The sequence below is a fragment of the Sinocyclocheilus rhinocerous genome, unplaced genomic scaffold, assembly GCF_001515625.1.
Source record: "Sinocyclocheilus rhinocerous isolate Xijiao unplaced genomic scaffold, SAMN03320098_v1.1 scaffold988, whole genome shotgun sequence".
Classification (NCBI taxonomy): Eukaryota; Metazoa; Chordata; class Actinopteri; order Cypriniformes; family Cyprinidae; genus Sinocyclocheilus; species Sinocyclocheilus rhinocerous.
In genome coordinates, this window is record NW_015650363.1 from 1,032,615 (window position 1) to 1,049,728 (window position 17,114).

At 37.0% G+C, this 17,114-nt stretch overlaps 1 protein-coding gene across 2 annotated transcripts; it reads left to right on the top strand.

Moving 5' to 3' along the window:
• Positions 1-239: 239 nt before the first annotated feature.
• Positions 240-16,356, top strand: LOC107711864 (mitogen-activated protein kinase 4). Of its 2 annotated transcripts, XM_016516932.1 has the most exons (8): positions 240-399; positions 2,437-2,486; positions 2,935-3,515; positions 9,878-10,022; positions 11,182-11,343; positions 11,421-11,622; positions 14,633-15,170; positions 15,210-16,356. In XM_016516932.1, the coding sequence occupies exons 3-8, from the start codon at positions 2,973-2,975 to the stop codon at positions 15,600-15,602; spliced, it is 1,983 nt and encodes a 660-aa protein (XP_016372418.1). In that variant the 5' UTR covers positions 240-399; positions 2,437-2,486; positions 2,935-2,972; the 3' UTR covers positions 15,603-16,356. The 2 variants fall into 2 exon arrangements, with proteins under 2 accessions (XP_016372418.1, XP_016372416.1); XM_016516930.1 differs by having other exon boundaries at positions 14,633-16,355.
• Positions 16,357-17,114: the final 758 nt, after the last annotated feature.

A 17,114-nucleotide genomic window follows, 5' to 3' on the forward strand; every position in this document is an offset into this window, starting at 1 on the left:
CGACATACTACAAAAAGGACTTGTCTGCATTTAGTGTCCGCACCTAGTAGGCTAGTACCTATTTTTGTCAATAAAAATTAACTTTGAAAGACAGAGTCTTGGAGTGAAGCACTTTACGTCAAAAACAGATGTCCTGACCAGTCGAGACCCCCTGCAGACCAGATGTCACGGCCCATCATCTGAGCTCTGGATGTGTGTTTGTCCTGCACGAGCGCGCAGGTGTCAGGATCACCGTCTGATGGACGGGGAGGGCGTGACGTCATCAAGGGGGCACCAACGAGTTTTGCCAAAGAAAAGCTTGTAGGTCCACAGTGGAAGAGGGACACTGGGAAACGAACAGATGCCGTGTGTCTCAAATGAACGCTCTCTCGGCGGTTTCTCCCGGTGACGCTATCGCGGGTAAGATCTAATATCATTCTCTGATAACACACACGGAAAATTGCTCACGGCAGCAGCAAACTGACAGACTAAAACCTCCATCTACCGGACTGCACCAGTGCCAAGATTCAATAACAAACTCTGAACTACGAAAACATCACTTTCCCCATGGAAAACTATGTTTCGTTTTTCTTTTTTCCAACACAAATAGAGCAAATCCGTTGAGCAGCTGACAAAAGCAGGCGACGGTAAGAGATCCTGGAGCATCGCTGCCTTTGTAGTTTTCTCCGCGGATGGGCCGGAAGATAAGAAGATAGTGTTGATTTTATACTATGTTTCATACGTGTATAGGCTCTTTTGTCACTTCTGAATAGACGCGTGTGAAACTGCTGTTATTCTGTATAATGCGCACGGGTTTCTGTATGCATCCGTTCAATTTCAGAACCAAATACAGGCGTTACTATTGTCACACAAAGGCGAATGAATGCAGCGCTGCCTATTGTGTGTTCAGCTGGACCCACAGCTTCATTTGTGCTTTCTTGCCTTCGTTCACAGGCTTAACAAGTTCTCCGTTTTTATTTTACCTTACCAAACGTTGTGCATAAATATGAACAATAAAATCATTTAGTGTAATAAATGTATACATTTTGTTCTAACGTTCAACAATAAATTGCATCCGCTTGCACGGTCAGCGCCATAGTCATATGCATTATTTATAAAGTTTGGCTCACCCAGTCTGGTCCGTTAGTTTCTGTTAGATTTTTCCGTGCACTCAGTAATTTATTTAAATCAATACAATTATCATATGAGATAGGTACTCAAAACTTATCAGTGTTCAAGGAAAGCTTTTTTTTATTTTACACAGGAACGGGTCCATCCCCTCATGGGTGCTGCCATGTGACATCACATGACCTGTGGTGTTATGCAAATTGACGAGTTACTATATGTAATAATAATAGCCTACTAATACTAATAATGCTTTTTTTAAATTCTTTACAAAGCATAAACAATACAAGTAGCCTACATGGCTAATGTCTACTACATGGAGGTGTGTAGAATGAGAAAAAAAGAATTGGTTGTGGAGAAGCTGTGCAACAGTGCAACAGTCGGTTCCGGACGTAAAAATTCCATTCATTTTCTCCATAGTGGAATTGATTTGAATGGTAACTTATTAAACTTTAAACACAGTCCTATTGTTTAAAGGCATTAAAGACTACTATGTGCTTTTGTTGACGCCATAAGACCAATTTATTTTGCCGATTTTATTTTTCGGAAATTATTTTTTAAAATAATCGTGTTCAACAGCGGAATGAAAAAATTGATTATCCATGATTCTGTAAAGTAATCTCCACCAGTCAGAAACTAATACAAGCAAGTTGTGCCAAAATAACTCTATAGTGCCCACCCACTCCCATGAGGCACTGCGAATGACAGAATCGAGTTAGATCAACATATTTAAAGAAATAGTTTTATATTTTATATTTCTCCATCTTTTTAATTTGATTGTCATTTGCAATGCTTTATGGGATTGTAGTTCTTTCCTGTCTTGTACCTTTGTGTTTTTGTGTTCCAATTTTCAAATGTTTTTTTGCTTCAAATCAAAGTGTGTAATGTTTTGATTCGCTCAAAGGCAAAGGAGTTGGTTTGGTTCATGGATTATAATGCCTTAACAAAGACTTTTTTTAAAATCCCTATGTGAAAAATGAATGGGAGAAAACTTCCAGATCAAGGGCCGCTGAAAAAGTGTGTGGGCACTGTTGCGCTCTAAGAGCCAGCTAAAGGCGAAGGAGTTCATCTTAAAGAACTGAGTTGGAAAACAAGAAATACTTGTGATATGTGATATATATAAGTGATATGAGACTATTAAGTCTAGTGGAATAACACTAGATGCATATTTATTTAATAATGTAGAAAATCACCAAGCTGAAACATTTGAAAAACTATGAACTGTAAAAATGTGCATTTGGTGGTATTTCTAAACTATTCATGCTTTTATTGTAATCAGTAACTAACTGCATATCTGATTTCTGTCTCTCTCTTTCTTTTTCTCCACTGAAGGGAATGCATGAGAAGCATGGAGGGTACAGGACAGCCTGGAGCCGGAGACGGCAAGTGAAAGCTCTTAGATTATAAATGAAACTCACCTGCTGCTAACGTTAAAGTCAGACATCAGAGAACCTCCAACTCCAGTGCAGCAGTGTAATTGAGTTTGAATATATCATGGAGTGTTTTTGGGGTAGAGAATCCTGGGAGACTGCGTTTCAGAGTGTTTGCTGTGTGCAGCAGGCACTGGCTGACTGTGGGATGTTGCTATGGAAACACTTGCCCTGTACTAGGGTGTTGAGCTGTATTCCACCCAGTACCGTGCCCCCATTGCTTTGATAGTGCGCAAATGTGATTTAAGATCGCTCTTTACAAGAAGAAGGGTTAATTTTTGCTTCATGCAGCTGTAGTTTGAATTGTAGATTGTAATAAAAAATAATCTGGTGTTTTTTATAGCTTTGTAATAGAATATTGCATTATTTGGTCATTTATCATTCTCCTCACTCTCTACAGCCTCTCACAGGCAGTGCCCAATTGCTCCTCTCTAAGCCATGGCCTGGCAGAATACATCCCCATTCCGATATGGCTTTGACCTGGGGGGACATTACCAGGATCTGCGTCCTCTTGGCACGGGAGCATCCGGCCTCGTCCTCTCTGCGGTGGACAGGCGCAGCGGCCTGTGTGTGGCGGTTAAGAAGCTGGTCATGCAAGATGCCGTCAGCATAAAACACGCTCTGAGAGAGGTGAAGATCACCCGCCACCTGCAGCATGAGAACATTGTCAGGGTGTATGACGTGTTGGGGCCATCCGGTCACCCTTTACCGCGTGACCTGACCCATGTGTCAGCAATATACATTGTGCAAGAGTGTATGGAAACTGACCTGGCACGGTTACTGGAGCAAGGGCCGTTGCCAGCAGAACACGCCACCCTGCTCTTTTATCAGCTGCTTCGTGGGCTCAAGTTCATCCACTCGGCCAACATACTGCACCGTGACCTCAAGCCAGCGAACATCTTTATCAACACAGAGCAAATGCTGCTGAAGATCGGAGACTTCGGCCTGGCTCGCATTGTGGACCCACATTACTCACACAAGGTAAGAGTCACAGCAGCAGGGCAGGTGTCACTGCAGCACGTACTGCTTCACTCACTAGAAAGAATAACGGACATCTACATAGGTACAGAAATGGTACAGTGGTTCCTAATGGAGGTATATGACTGAGATCTGTTATCAATATTCCAACTTTATTGGTTATTAGTGCTGTAGTAACAGGTCTATTGATAAATGGTCACCTGTATTCATTCTGACGTTTCCAAAAAAAAACAAAAAAAACATATATATATACACACACACACACACACACACACACACACATATATATATATATATATGAGTGTGTATGTGTGTGTGTTTTTATTGTATATTAATGCTCATTCATTTGTACATTATTTATATACTTTATATTTATATAAGTATATAAATACTTATATGTATATATTATTTATAACACTTTTCAAATAATAATTAGATATTAGACATTACCCCAAAACTAATATAAATTTGCTTATATAGAAATAGCAACTTTGCAAGAAAATATAACAAATAATCGCATAATCACATGATAATGATTACCTGAACAATTAGACATTGCCAAAAAAAGTTTATAAATTAAGATCTTCAGATCAAGACAGCAACTTTGCAAAAAAAGAAAACCAAAAAAGAATACTAATCAATTCATATTATGTTTTTATTGTTGTGGTTTGAAGATAATTGAGTTATACATTATTTTTTATCAAAAATTAGACATATAACAATAATTACAAATCAGTTCTGCATTAGTTATTGGTCACTTAAAAGCAGAGTAAGTGATTTCTGGTAGCCAGTGTTGATATTTGAAATCACCAAAACAAACACGCCCCTACCCCAAAAGGGTCTTGTCCCTATTTTGATAGCTCCGCCCCACATATACGTACGCAACCCAGGCAACGATTAGTTCTGTGAAATAATTTGTATTGGCGTTGGTCAAAAAAGTCAGTATTGATCCTATTAAAGCTGATCGAGATGTTTATTATTATTATTTATCGAGATGTTTATTATTTACTCTGTAGTCTTGAATTACACTATGTAGTTTTGGTTGAATGTTTTTTGTATATGTACCATGGCAATACTATATCTTTGGAAATGTACCAGGGTATTCTTTGAAGTACATTGTAAATATCAGGGTAATCATTAGGTTACCAAGTATATATGAAAGTACAAGGGTATTACAATCTGATACGGCCATAGTGTAATGGCACCGCCACTACTTTTTGTAAGAGTGTGGTTCACACTGAATAATACCATGAAGAACTGGTTATTTTAGTTCATTTTGGGGAACTTTTAGATGTTAGTAGTATAGTACTGTCATATAGTATGTACTGCCTTACGAGCTTTCACTGTGGTTCACCCTGCAGTTACAATCTGGCCTTGATTAGCAGAATCACATTTCCTATCAATTATCATGAACTGCTGGCTGTTAATATAATGACATATTAATCCATTTACAGCTTCATCTTCAATGTAACCTCCGTAGGAACAGAAGTACTTTATATTATCTCCTTTTAATCAATCTTTCTGATGGCAGCTACAAATGAGACTTAAAGGGATAGTTCAACCAAATAAGTCGTTCCAAGGCTGTATTACTGATTTACTTCCTCTATGAACTGTTTCAGTTCCCATTGACTTCCATTGTAATTTTTGTCCATACAATGGAATCATTGGGAACTGAAACCACATCATCTTTTGATGACATTTTGAAGATTCTTCAAAATGTCTTCTTTCATACAGTTTTGGAACGATATTGGGGTGAGAAAATGTTGACGCAGTTTTTTTTTCTTTCATTTTTTGGGTGAACTATCCCTTTAAGCAGTAGTATCTGCTATACTACATGAGGTTTAAACGCTTCCTGTAAACGCTTAAAAGCTTCCTGCATCTGTAAGTCATTTTAAAGTAGTCTATATCTAAAGTTAAATTAGAAAATTCTTTGTTGACCTGTTATTGTTTTTCTATCTTGCACAAAATCTTCTTGCTTACAATTCTTCTGTTTTGTACATCAAATAATGCAATTCAACCTGTTGATTGATAATGATTCTTTGGAGTTTATAGAAAAAATTTTGGGGCATAGTGCAGATATTTTTATGCAGATATTATTGCCTGATTGATCCTGGTGACCTTACATTAATATAATAACAACTACAATCTATAGTTACTTCATACTGCATTGCACATAGATGTTTTCAAACATTATACTATTCCGTTACACAATAATTATGAACAGTTATCTTGATGTTATGGGAGCTGAAAGATTAATGTGGCTCTTTATTGTCTCATTGTGCTTCTGTATTATTTAGCAGAGCTCACTGTGTAACACTAGCAGACCGGGAGGACAACATGAATGGAGAGCTTTGTGTGAGACAGGACAAGGTGGGGTGAATGATCAGGGAAGGGGGATAGTCGATGGAAGGAACAGCTAGAATAAAAACTGCCCAGGAAATTATAGTAGGACTACTCTTTTGGGAGCCCTATTTAAAATGCCATGCACTGATAGGAAGATAGCTGAGATTGCAGACTCAGCGAGAGCAGCATCCCTGTGCTCTCATGTCAGTCAAAATATTCATATATTATCAAAATGTCAAAGCTGCTCTCTCTTCAGTGGCTTCAAAAAGCGTTTGGACACTTTAGCCACACTTATTGCACAAACATTTAGAAGAAGAAATTTTAGGCAACAGAGGTTTTATTTATTTATTTATTGATAGATTTCTTTTTTGTATGTTTAACTAGAAAACAATAGACATATTGTACAAAATGATTAAGATGTAATTCAGCAGATATTTTCTGATTAGGAACAATTAGCGGGATATATGCTGATAGGATACCTGTGTGTTGCCAGATCTCGCTACAAAAACAGCAAAGTACATAATAAACTAACGTACAAAATAGCATTGTTAAATGTTATTACAATTCAAAATTTTCTATTGTAATGCATTTAAAAATGTTAGCTGAATTTTCAGCAGCCATTACTCCAGTCTTCAGTATCACATGATCCTTCAGAAATCCTTCTAATATGCTTATTTGCTGCTCAAAAAACTCTCATATTATTATCGTTGTTGAAAACGGTTGTGCTTATTAATATTTGTATATTTGCTGTAGCATTTCCCCCCCAGATATCACTTGGATTGATATATTTTTTTAATGTAATGCAATGAAATTCATACATTTGAAGTGTGGTTTAACTTTTGTCTATCCCATTCCCTATATACAGTAAATACCCTTATGAGAAAAATAGCCTTATTTTTTTTTTTGTCTTATTTACCAAGGATCAGAGGCGGACAAAGTACTCAACTCCATTACTTGAGTGAAAGTACAGATACTGCTGGTCAAATATTACTCCATTACAAGTAAAAGTTGTAAAGACAGATTTTTACTTAAGTAAAAGTACAGAAGTACTTGCTTTTAAAAGTACTTAAGTACCAAAAGTAAATTTCCTTTTTTATGTCAATGCACATATTTTTTATTGTTGTACGTAATACTTGCAATACCTCTGAAGCAACTTACAATACATTACACCTACTGAATACACTGACTAGCTTGTAGTATATTTGGAATAAAGAGCTTTTAGAATGTTACAAACCTATGGGGGGATAAATTAACACCCCTACCCAAGTTATAAGTTCCCAGAAAAAATAATACTCAAGTAAAGTACAGATACTCAAAAAGTGTACTTAAGTACAATACTCAAGTAAATGTACTTAGTTACTGTCCGCCTCTGCCAAGGATACCAAGTGAGCCTGGGCTGCCACCTGTGCCCCCTTTAGAATATAGGTGCACGAAACTCCTGGTTGTGTTAGTCTAAAGAATCATTAGTATGTCATTGCACCTCTGAGTATGCAGTGAGCTTCAATGAATTAAGGGCAGTAGTTCCTTTCATTCACTGAGCGAGTTCCTGCAACTCTGCCGCACAGTACTGAACGCGTCTGTTCCCCTCTCAGCATGGAGGGAACATTCAGTTCCCAAATCTAGAGGATCACAGATAAGTGGACTATGGATTCACAGAAGCATCTGGATCCACATATGCTAGCAGTGCAGGCAGGGGACTGAGAGAGCCACAGATGGTTATACTCCTTCAATACTACATGGAGAATAAAGATGATGTGGACTCTGAATGTCATCTATAATTTAAATAAGCAACCAGTTGGCCCATTGTCCTGTTCAGTAGCTCATTTATGATGGCTTGACCAGCGTAAGCAGCTATTTTAAATAGGTACTCCATAGATTATAAGAGACAAACATACTGTAAGCTTTATTATATTGCTTAATTATATTTCTTAAGGATTTATGATTGCCTTTGTAACAGATTTAACGTAAGATTGTTTTGGAAAATTGAAAAACAGATTAATACACATCTTTAGATATTACACTACTGTTAAAAGTTTGGAATAATTCAAATTCATCATTTTAATTTTTTTAATGTTTTAGAAAGACATCTCTTAAGTTCACAAAGGCTGCATTTACTTGATTAAAAATATTATTACAATTTAAAATATCATTAAAAAAATTATTTTAATATATATATTTAAATTTTTTAAAATATAATATATCTGCAGTGTCACATGATCATTTCTAATACGCTGATTTGGTGCTCAATTACTATAAAGTATTAATGGTAACCGGTATATTACAGGATTTTTGTGAATATATAATACAATTATATTTGTATATAAATATATAGTTCAGTCATGAAACTCTAGATGGCGCATTCTGACATGGTGTTAAAGTAACTGATGATTTTCAGAGTTAAGCGACTTGGCACAAGCTGATTGGTTCATGCTGGATATGAAGCCAGTGAGCTTACTGCCTTGCATTTATATGGCTGGCTAGCATTCACTTGAGATTCCTGCAGCGTACTTTCAGAGTTTCTCTGAAACCCTCCACCTTCTCCAGCTCCACCTGTATAGATCTGCTACGGGGTTATTTTTTATGCTATTTGTGCAGCAGCAGCATGTCTTAAATACTCATGGCACTGTATCGCCATATGCATTGGCAGTAGCAAGTTCCTGTACTTGCTTGCAGCAGCAGCAATAATCTACAACTACAGCAATAACCAAAAGCAGCAGCAATTCAGCAGCAGCGTAGCTGATCTGTTCCGCCAAGACCAAATACATTAACATTGTCATATCCATCACCATGCTAAAATGTTCAGAGAGTTGTCATGATTGAAATATAATTAAATGAAAATAACTATTAATATAAAATATTAAAGTTACACTTTCTAAAAAATATATAAATGTATTATATTTGTGGATTTTTGGCCAGTGAAATGTGAGATGTTGGCGGCAGAAAATCCTCATTTTCAAGTCCTTCTCAGTGTGTAAGCTGCACTGACAGTTCTTGACAGCACGAAACCAGCGGCACAGACATTCGTTGGTCAAGATGCCTGATCTATGCCATTATTTTTTTCTTATTATTGCTCATTTTCAGTCTTTGTTCGTCTGGTTTGTGAACAGTTTCAAAGGTCTTAGTGAATCATCTCCAGTGAGAAGACAAAGGCTCTCTTTGTAAGCAGGATATGAAAATAGCATTCTCGTTTGTGTCACCATCACCCTTCAGATCCACCCTACCTACTGAGGCTGCCTGCTAAAATCTCACAAATAATTCATCACCTGGGCCCAGGGGGAGAGTGGGAGGTGAGAAAGAAGAGGAAAGGATGAAGGACGGCAGGATGAGCTGAAGGAGGGGGGTATTGGGAGTCATAGTGTTACTGTACATCAGCGGCTTCTTATCAGATTTTACATTGATGCTGAGTCACATGGCTTTTTTACACCCTACTTTTTAGATTTATATTATACACCACATTTGCATTTACAAATTTAAATTGATCAAAAGTGACAATAAAACATTTATAATGGTACAAAAGGTTTCATTTTCAAATAGATGCTGTTCTTTTGAACTTTTTATTCGTCAAAGAATCCTGAAAAAAATGTATCATGGTTTTCACAAAAATATTAAGCACACAAAATTGAAAAAAAAAAATGTTTCTTGAGTATCAAATCAGAATATTAGAATGATTTCTGAAGGATCATGAAAAAATCATGCCAGCACAGGAATAATAACATTTTAAAATACACTAAAAGTGAAAACGGTTCATTTGAATTTAAATAAAATGGCTGCATTAATTTGTAAATACAGTAAAACAGTATAATATATATTTATATTATTATATAAATTATATTAGGTTTATATTATGTTTATTTATTGTTTTATTAGGTTTATTAAATTGCTTTTAATCAAAGTAACTTGCTGTGCAATTGAGGACTCGTGTGTGTGTGTGTGTGTGTGTGTGTGTGTGTGTGTGTATATATATATACCATTTAATAGTTGTGTATGTTGTATATGAATGACATTTTATGTTTTCTCTGCAGGGATATCTGTCAGAGGGAATGGTCACTAAATGGTACCGTTCACCAAGACTGCTGCTGTCTCCAAATAACTACACTAAAGCAATTGATATGTGGGCCGCAGGCTGCATTCTGGCTGAGATGCTCACAGGCCGCATGCTGTTTGCAGGTAAGACTAGAACAGCGCTCAGTAATGAGCAAAGGGTCGTCATTAGTGTTTCTGTTGCTCTATTGGTTTTGTATAGATCTTGCGGTTCACAGAAACAAGAACATCAATCTTCATTATGCAAACGTAGTCTTAGAGCGTCCTCTAGTGGCTATTGGTGGTAAAGTAAAAATAGACGTTTAGGCCAGACATATCAATCGAGTTTACTATTTAAAGGGGTCATTTACAGTATGATGCGATTTCAATTTTTCCTTTCTCTTTGGAGTGTTACAAGCTCTTGGTGCATAAAGAAGATCTGTAAAGTTGCAAAGACTAAAGTCTCAAATCCAAAGAGATATTCTTTATAAAAGTTAAGAGTCAACCACGCCTACCTAAAACGGCTCGTTCTAACACGCCCCCACATGTCTACGTCACGATGTGGGAAGATTTCCATAACACCGCCCAAATGTTCACGCAAAGAAAGGAGGCGTAACTTTTATTCTCGCTGTAGTATTGTTGCTGCCGCCATGTCATGAAGGCGCTGTGTTTCGTTGTGAAAACGAAACTACTTTGTTTGGTCTTCCAAAAGAGGACGATATCCGCTTTGTCATGCCTAGAGCTGATCCGTGCTGGTCGCTGAGGAAATACATCAACTTCACGCTGTGGATCGCCGGATCGGCTTTCACCGTGGATGAAGCGGAGTCCAGCCCGGGGTCGTCACATGTGGTTACCGAATCTGCTTACTCTAGCCCCCGGCCTCTGCTCACTCTAGGCCGCGCGGTGTGTGACGTTGTTTCGTTGTGAAAGCGAAACTACTGTGTTTGGTCTTCCAAAAGAGGACACGACTAGAAATCAGTGGTTAAGTTGTATTTACAATACTGTTCCAGAACACTTCAACCCAAATAATCAGATGTGTGCAGCACATTTTATGGAGGACTGTTTACTGATCCTGGGAGAGTAACGTTAGACTAAAATGTTATTTTTAGCAACATCATATGACCCCTTTAAACGTTTTAAATACTAAACTTTTAACATTTTTAAAATAAAGACATTTTTCTTGCCTTTCTACACAAGCTTGGTATAACATACAGTTCTCATTATTTAACTTGTAAGATCCTTGACTTGTCACAGTCTGGAGCCAGACAAAGTTACGAAGCCTGTCTGTTTGATTCTCTTCTCTAAGGTGCTCATGAACTGGAGCAGATGCAGCTAATTTTGGACACTGTTCCTGTTATTAGAGAAGAGGACAGACAGGAACTGCTGAAGGTCATGCCCTCTTTTGTAGGTCAAGGGTGGAAGGTCAAGAAGTCACTCAGAAAACTATTGCCAGAGGTGGAGGACAAAGGTAAGCTGAGCATATTTTTTTTAAATATGTGATACTGTGATACATCAACAACATTATTCACTGTCTCCACATTTCAGCCATTGATTTTCTGGAGTGTATCCTCACCTTTAATCCCATGGACCGGCTGACAGCAGAAGTGGCTTTGTCTCACCCATACCTGCAGAGATACTCGTGTCCTCAGGATGAGCCTGTCTCCCTGCAGCCTTTTCGCATAGAGGACGAGCTAGAGGACAGTCTGGTCACCGAGCACGGTCATGCGCTCAGCTCCCACTGGGACAGGTACATCGCTCGCATGTCACACGAGGCACTCTGACTTACCAACACCCAGAGTTCAAGCTTTTCTCTCCAGATGATGTAATTTGTTACAGTTTTTCTGGCACTCACAGTTCCAGTGCTGCTGACACAGATCTATGACGGTATATAAAAAACACTCTTGCTCTTTTATAAAGAATTCAATCTCTATACATTCTTTTATAAAGAAAATAATCTATATAGCTGAGAAAACTTAATTGATTAGTTCATAAATTAAATGTATTTAATTGATTTAATGTCTTAATACATTTTCAAATAAAGTACAATCCACATTTCTACCATCTTTAATCATTGGATTACTTAACCCTCTATTGCACGTATTATGAAAGAAATGTTTAAAAAATGTGTTATTTCTTGCATGGACCTTTTTACTAAAATAAAAACAAAAATCATAAATAATAACTTCAATAAAATAATTTAGACACTACTGTAAGATAGTTTTATATATATATATATATATATATTTTTTTTTTTTAATAACTTATTTGATCAGAAAATAGAAAATACAGTAAAAACAGTAGGGTTTGTGAAGTATTACAATTTAAAATTGTGAAAAGACTGTTTTCTATTTGAATATATTTTAAAATGTAATTTACTTCTGTGATGGCAAAGCTGAATTTTCTGTATAATAATAGCAATATATGTTCTACAGTGTCTGCATTCACTGCAACCATTTCACTGGCACACAATGTTGCTTCTTGGCAACAAACATATTTCTCATAACAAATAAAAATACTAAAATAATATTTATGTGATTTATAATAAATAGAATATAATAATATTTATATGACTTTGAAATGAAGTTTACTCAATAACAAATGTGAATATTATTTCTTTCTGAGGCTCTCCATGGCAAAAAAGTGTCCTCCACTGAACAGTGGTTTTCTCCAAATTATGTACAGTACAAAGCCCAAATATTATGTATATTATGACCAAGACAAAGCTTTTATTGGTTTGTTGTTTTATTGTTATTATTAAGCATTTTACCATCATATATGTGTTTGAAAAGCTAAGAAACAGGTTTGTTACCCTGTGGGTTGAGTGCCAGAAAGGAACATTTAAAAAAAAAAAAAATAATAATAATAAAACTTAAAATAGCAAACAAAAGTGGTTTGTGCTGGGATTTGTGGACCCAATAAAAATGCAGTACTTGAGTACTAGAGCATAATGAAACCAATTTTGGAGAGCGAATTAAAGTCTGCATTCGTTCTTTGATACTTCTTTAATGATGAAAGTTTGATCGTTAAAAGTTTGTGGGTACATGAACGCTGGAACAGTGAAAACAAGGGTCATGTAAAAGGCAATTTACACAGATGGGTACTGAAGCGCCCAGAGGACCTATCCATGACGTAGAATGCTGTTCAAATATAGAAACTTATTAAACCCCTGCATAATTAGAACTCATAGAGGACTCTGTGACAACTTAATAAGAATGTCAGTGTTGTCCTCTGTGTGGCCATATATGCACATCTGACAGAAGCTCTTTCATTACTGATCAGAGCCAGCAGTGGGAGGTGAACAAACTTGTTAGCTGAGACCAAAGAAATTGAACTTTGGAAACGTTTTGACTAACTATTAATGCTGCTGTCGAAGAGAAATCCATGTCTATGCCACAGATGGTCTTCATTACCACTAGTTTGACTCTTTTCTTTGTTTGCAAACATAACATTTGTGCTTAAAGTAATGCACTTACATTGGTCTGGATTGAAGTTGAAATATTTGATAGCCTAAGAAAACTGTTTGATAGACTAAGAAAACAGTTGAGAGAAAAGCAGATGCGTGCAGGTCTTAAAGTGGCAGCAGACTAATAGTACTAAACATGCTGTCATTAAAGGGATAGTTCACCCAAAAATTTAAATTCTGTCATTATTTACTCACTCTCATGTTGTCCCAAACTTGTATTAATTTCTTTCTTGTGCTGAACACAAAAGAAGATATTTTGAAGAATGTGGGTAACCAACAGCTGCTGGTCCCCATTGACTTTGATAGTAGGGAAAAAATACTATGGAAGTCACTGGGGACCAGCAACTGTTTGGTTACCCACATTCTTCAATATAACTTTTGTTCAACAGAAGAAAGAAACTCATTCATGTTTAAAACAACTTGAGAGCGAGTAAATATCAGAATGTTTAGGTGAACTATTGCTTTAATGTTAATAAAACATAAAAACAGAGAAAAATCACTCACTGCTCTTGACTGAAGAACTTTAATACAGTTGCTTTAATAAGAGTCAATGTATAATTTATACACTGAAATGTTTATAGTGATTTTTTTAAATTGTTGATAAAATTTCTTGAATGTTACAGCTAAATACATCTTCTCTACTTGACAAATAAAGCACTGTTTGTTTTATTTGTATATTATGTGGGTTTGTAATGGGTATCTTTGTTCTTATTGTTTAATAACAATGATCAAATAATGACAAAGATTTTTATCTTCACCCACTTTGGCCATCTGTCATTCTTTTTTATTTGATATTTTGTTACCTTGAAAGGTTTTGTTTTTAAAATAGGGAAATTAGTTGGGCTGTACTGCTCATACAAGTTGCAAAATAGTAAAACCATCATGACAAAGAATCGTGATTTTCCTGAAAAAAAAAAAGTGTGTTATATTTTTGCCATATGGCCCACCCCTAATTGAATGTGTCCTCTCCTTGCTGTATAAAAGTGTTCATTTTATTCTTAATGACCCCAAACTTTTGAACTGTTTACAAATCTTATTTAATGCTTGTTTTAATATAAAAATGACAAACTAATACAACAGTGTGAATGATTGAATTCTGTTTTATTGTTTATGCTGGTGGTGCAATGTTTTACCTTGACTTAAAATAATGATTTTTATTTAAAATCATTTAAATATATATATATATATATTTAAAATAATGCAGTGACTAACTGCTAATATGCATCATTTTATCCTTTGTATGCCAAACAAATGTTCATATGCATAAAACTGCATATACATGTTTCTCTTTCAGGTATGATGGGAGTCTGTCGTCAGACGTTTATTGGCCGCAGCAGGAGCAGTGTGGCTGCATGCAGAGCGTCTCTGAACTGGGAGAGGCGGAAGATGAAGAAGTTCAAAGAGATCCACGAGCGAGTTCAACGGCCCACATCGAGGAGGTTCAGGTAGACCCTCGCAAATACTCCCACAGCAGCTCCGCAGAGCGCTTCCTGGACCAATCCCACTCGTCTCTGGAGCGCGTCTGCGGCCAGTTCACGGAGCTGGACTGCGGCCGCTCCTGCGATTACAAAGTGGGCTCTCCGTCCTACCTGGATAAGATCGCGTGGCGGGAAGGAAAGCCGCAGCACTACTCTGAACCCAAGCTAATACTGGACCTGTCTCACTGGAGGCATAACAGCATGTCTGCTCCAAGAGGGGGCAGCGTGGAGAAGCTTCTCACCGAGCCCGGAGATCTGTTCCAGGAGATCTCACGCTGGGTGGAGAGCACACAGTCTGGTCTCCACTCGCCTGGTTCTCCTCAAGAACCACTCACCTCCCCGTGTTCCCCTCCTCAACCTCTATCTCCTACAATGCTGCCTCATTCTCAGATGCAAATCCCAGGGGCTTTGCAACTGACCAGCCCTCACGACAGCAGGAGGAGTCCTAACCCATTCTTCTCCGCTCCTCCTTCTCTGCTGCCCACGTCACCTTCCTCTCCTCATCACAGTTCATCCGATTACCTGTCTTCCTCCATTCGTTGTGAAAATGATGAAGAGCCTTCACAGATGGATCCTTCCGGAGAAGAACATTTTGACCTGGATGTGTTTATCTCTCAGGCTCTGAGGCTCTGTAGTCAGAGCGAGGTACTGGTGGAGAACTCAGACGCTCCCAAACCGGGCAGCATTAGTCATGTTCGTAACGTCGCAGATCACAGACCCTCCAGAACACAAACTCTAACGCCTGAGATGGTCAAGGCTCATGGATGTCATAAAGAGCACTGGTAGAGGATATCTTTTGACTTTTTATTTAATGATTTTGAAGATGTTTGGCATGAATGAATGTGAATACTGGGGACCTTTTGAGAATGTTGTTTTATTACCTGAAGCTATGATTCTGTATTCCACCAGAAATCTAAAGTATTGACCTCTAGAATGAGGATAACTTGGTAGAAAAACATCTGAGATCTCAGATAGGATTTGATTGGAGCCTTGAGGGCACATGGTGATGAAATCTTTTTTCTTCCCTTATAAAACTTTCTCTCTCTTCAAAAAAAAAAAAAAAAAGTTCTTCAAATTTGTTTTTGCGAGACACCTGTGCACTCTCATATTTGATTTCCTGCATTTCTGTTAACTATTCCATATTAAATCTTTTAATCCTTTTGACGAATACATTTAAAGCTAAATTTTGTTAGAGAAATTGTGCAAGTCTCTTATGAAAATGTGCAAATATTTTTTTCTTGCCTCCCAACTAGTTTTTCCCATAACTATCTCTGCAGGCACTCTGTAAATATGAAACTAAAATGTTTTATTTAATGTTACTCAAAGCATTGAGCAAGAGAGAAGGCTGTCTTTTAATTGTTGTCTTTGTCTTTTAATTGTCATTTAATAACTTTAGTCTGCATAGTTTTTAGTTTATTGTCATTACTTTATTAAATAATTAATAGAAGTGTGTAACGGAAGTGATTTTTTTCCATGTTGTCTAAAAAATTGTAAACTTTTGGCTGAAATTTTTTTAATGCCTGTCACACGTGACCCTGGACCACAAAACCAGTCTCAAGTCGCTGGGGTATATTTGTAGCAATAGCCAAAAATACATTATATGGGTCAAAATTATTGATTTTTCTTTTATGCAAAAAATCATTAGGATACGGTATTTCTAAAGTTTTTTTCCAATAGATTTTCCACTTTTTCACATCTTCCAATGGTTGGCCAAACAGTCCCACCACAAACTCACACCATTGGTTGCTGTGTTGTGGAAAAAGTAAAAAAAAAATCCAAAGAAAAACCCACATCTTCAACTTTAAAACATCAATCACCAATTTAAAACAGGAGATCGGCAGATTGTTATTCTTTGTAATTTTAATTCCCATAATTTAATTAGTTAAAATGCAGACAACTTTCACAAAAATGTTCCAAAAAGAAAGAAAACAGCAATACAGTACATATGCAGATAAGGGGGGTTTTGTTAAAATTCAAGCCCTGTCTTAAGATGGTGCCAGACAGTTAACAGCATAGCAATTCACATCATGGCAATAGAGACGACACACAGCAGGCAATCAGCAGGCCAGCAGAGGATTGGGCTACATTCTATTTTCAAGTGCAGATAAGAACATGGAAACTTAATGATATTAGTTCACTACGGGAAAATGTCACTAGGCTGCCAAGAACAGTTATGAAACCTTTCATCAACACACTGGTTGTGGATATGAATGATTTTGTTTCGGTAAGTCTTACATAGTGATCTGTTTGGATTTGTCCAATCATAACCTGTCCATCTAAAAACACAGAATGGCTTTG

Coding starts and splice junctions, on each gene's coding strand:
- LOC107711864 (XM_016516930.1), top strand. CDS start 2,973: ATGGCCTGGCAGAATACATCCCCATTCCGATATGGCTTTGACCTGGGG. Junction 3,516..9,877: donor ACCCACATTACTCACACAAG/GTAAGAGTCACA, acceptor TTTTCTCTGCAG/GGATATCTGTCAGAGGGAAT. Junction 11,344..11,420: donor GCCAGAGGTGGAGGACAAAG/GTAAGCTGAGCA, acceptor TCCACATTTCAG/CCATTGATTTTCTGGAGTGT.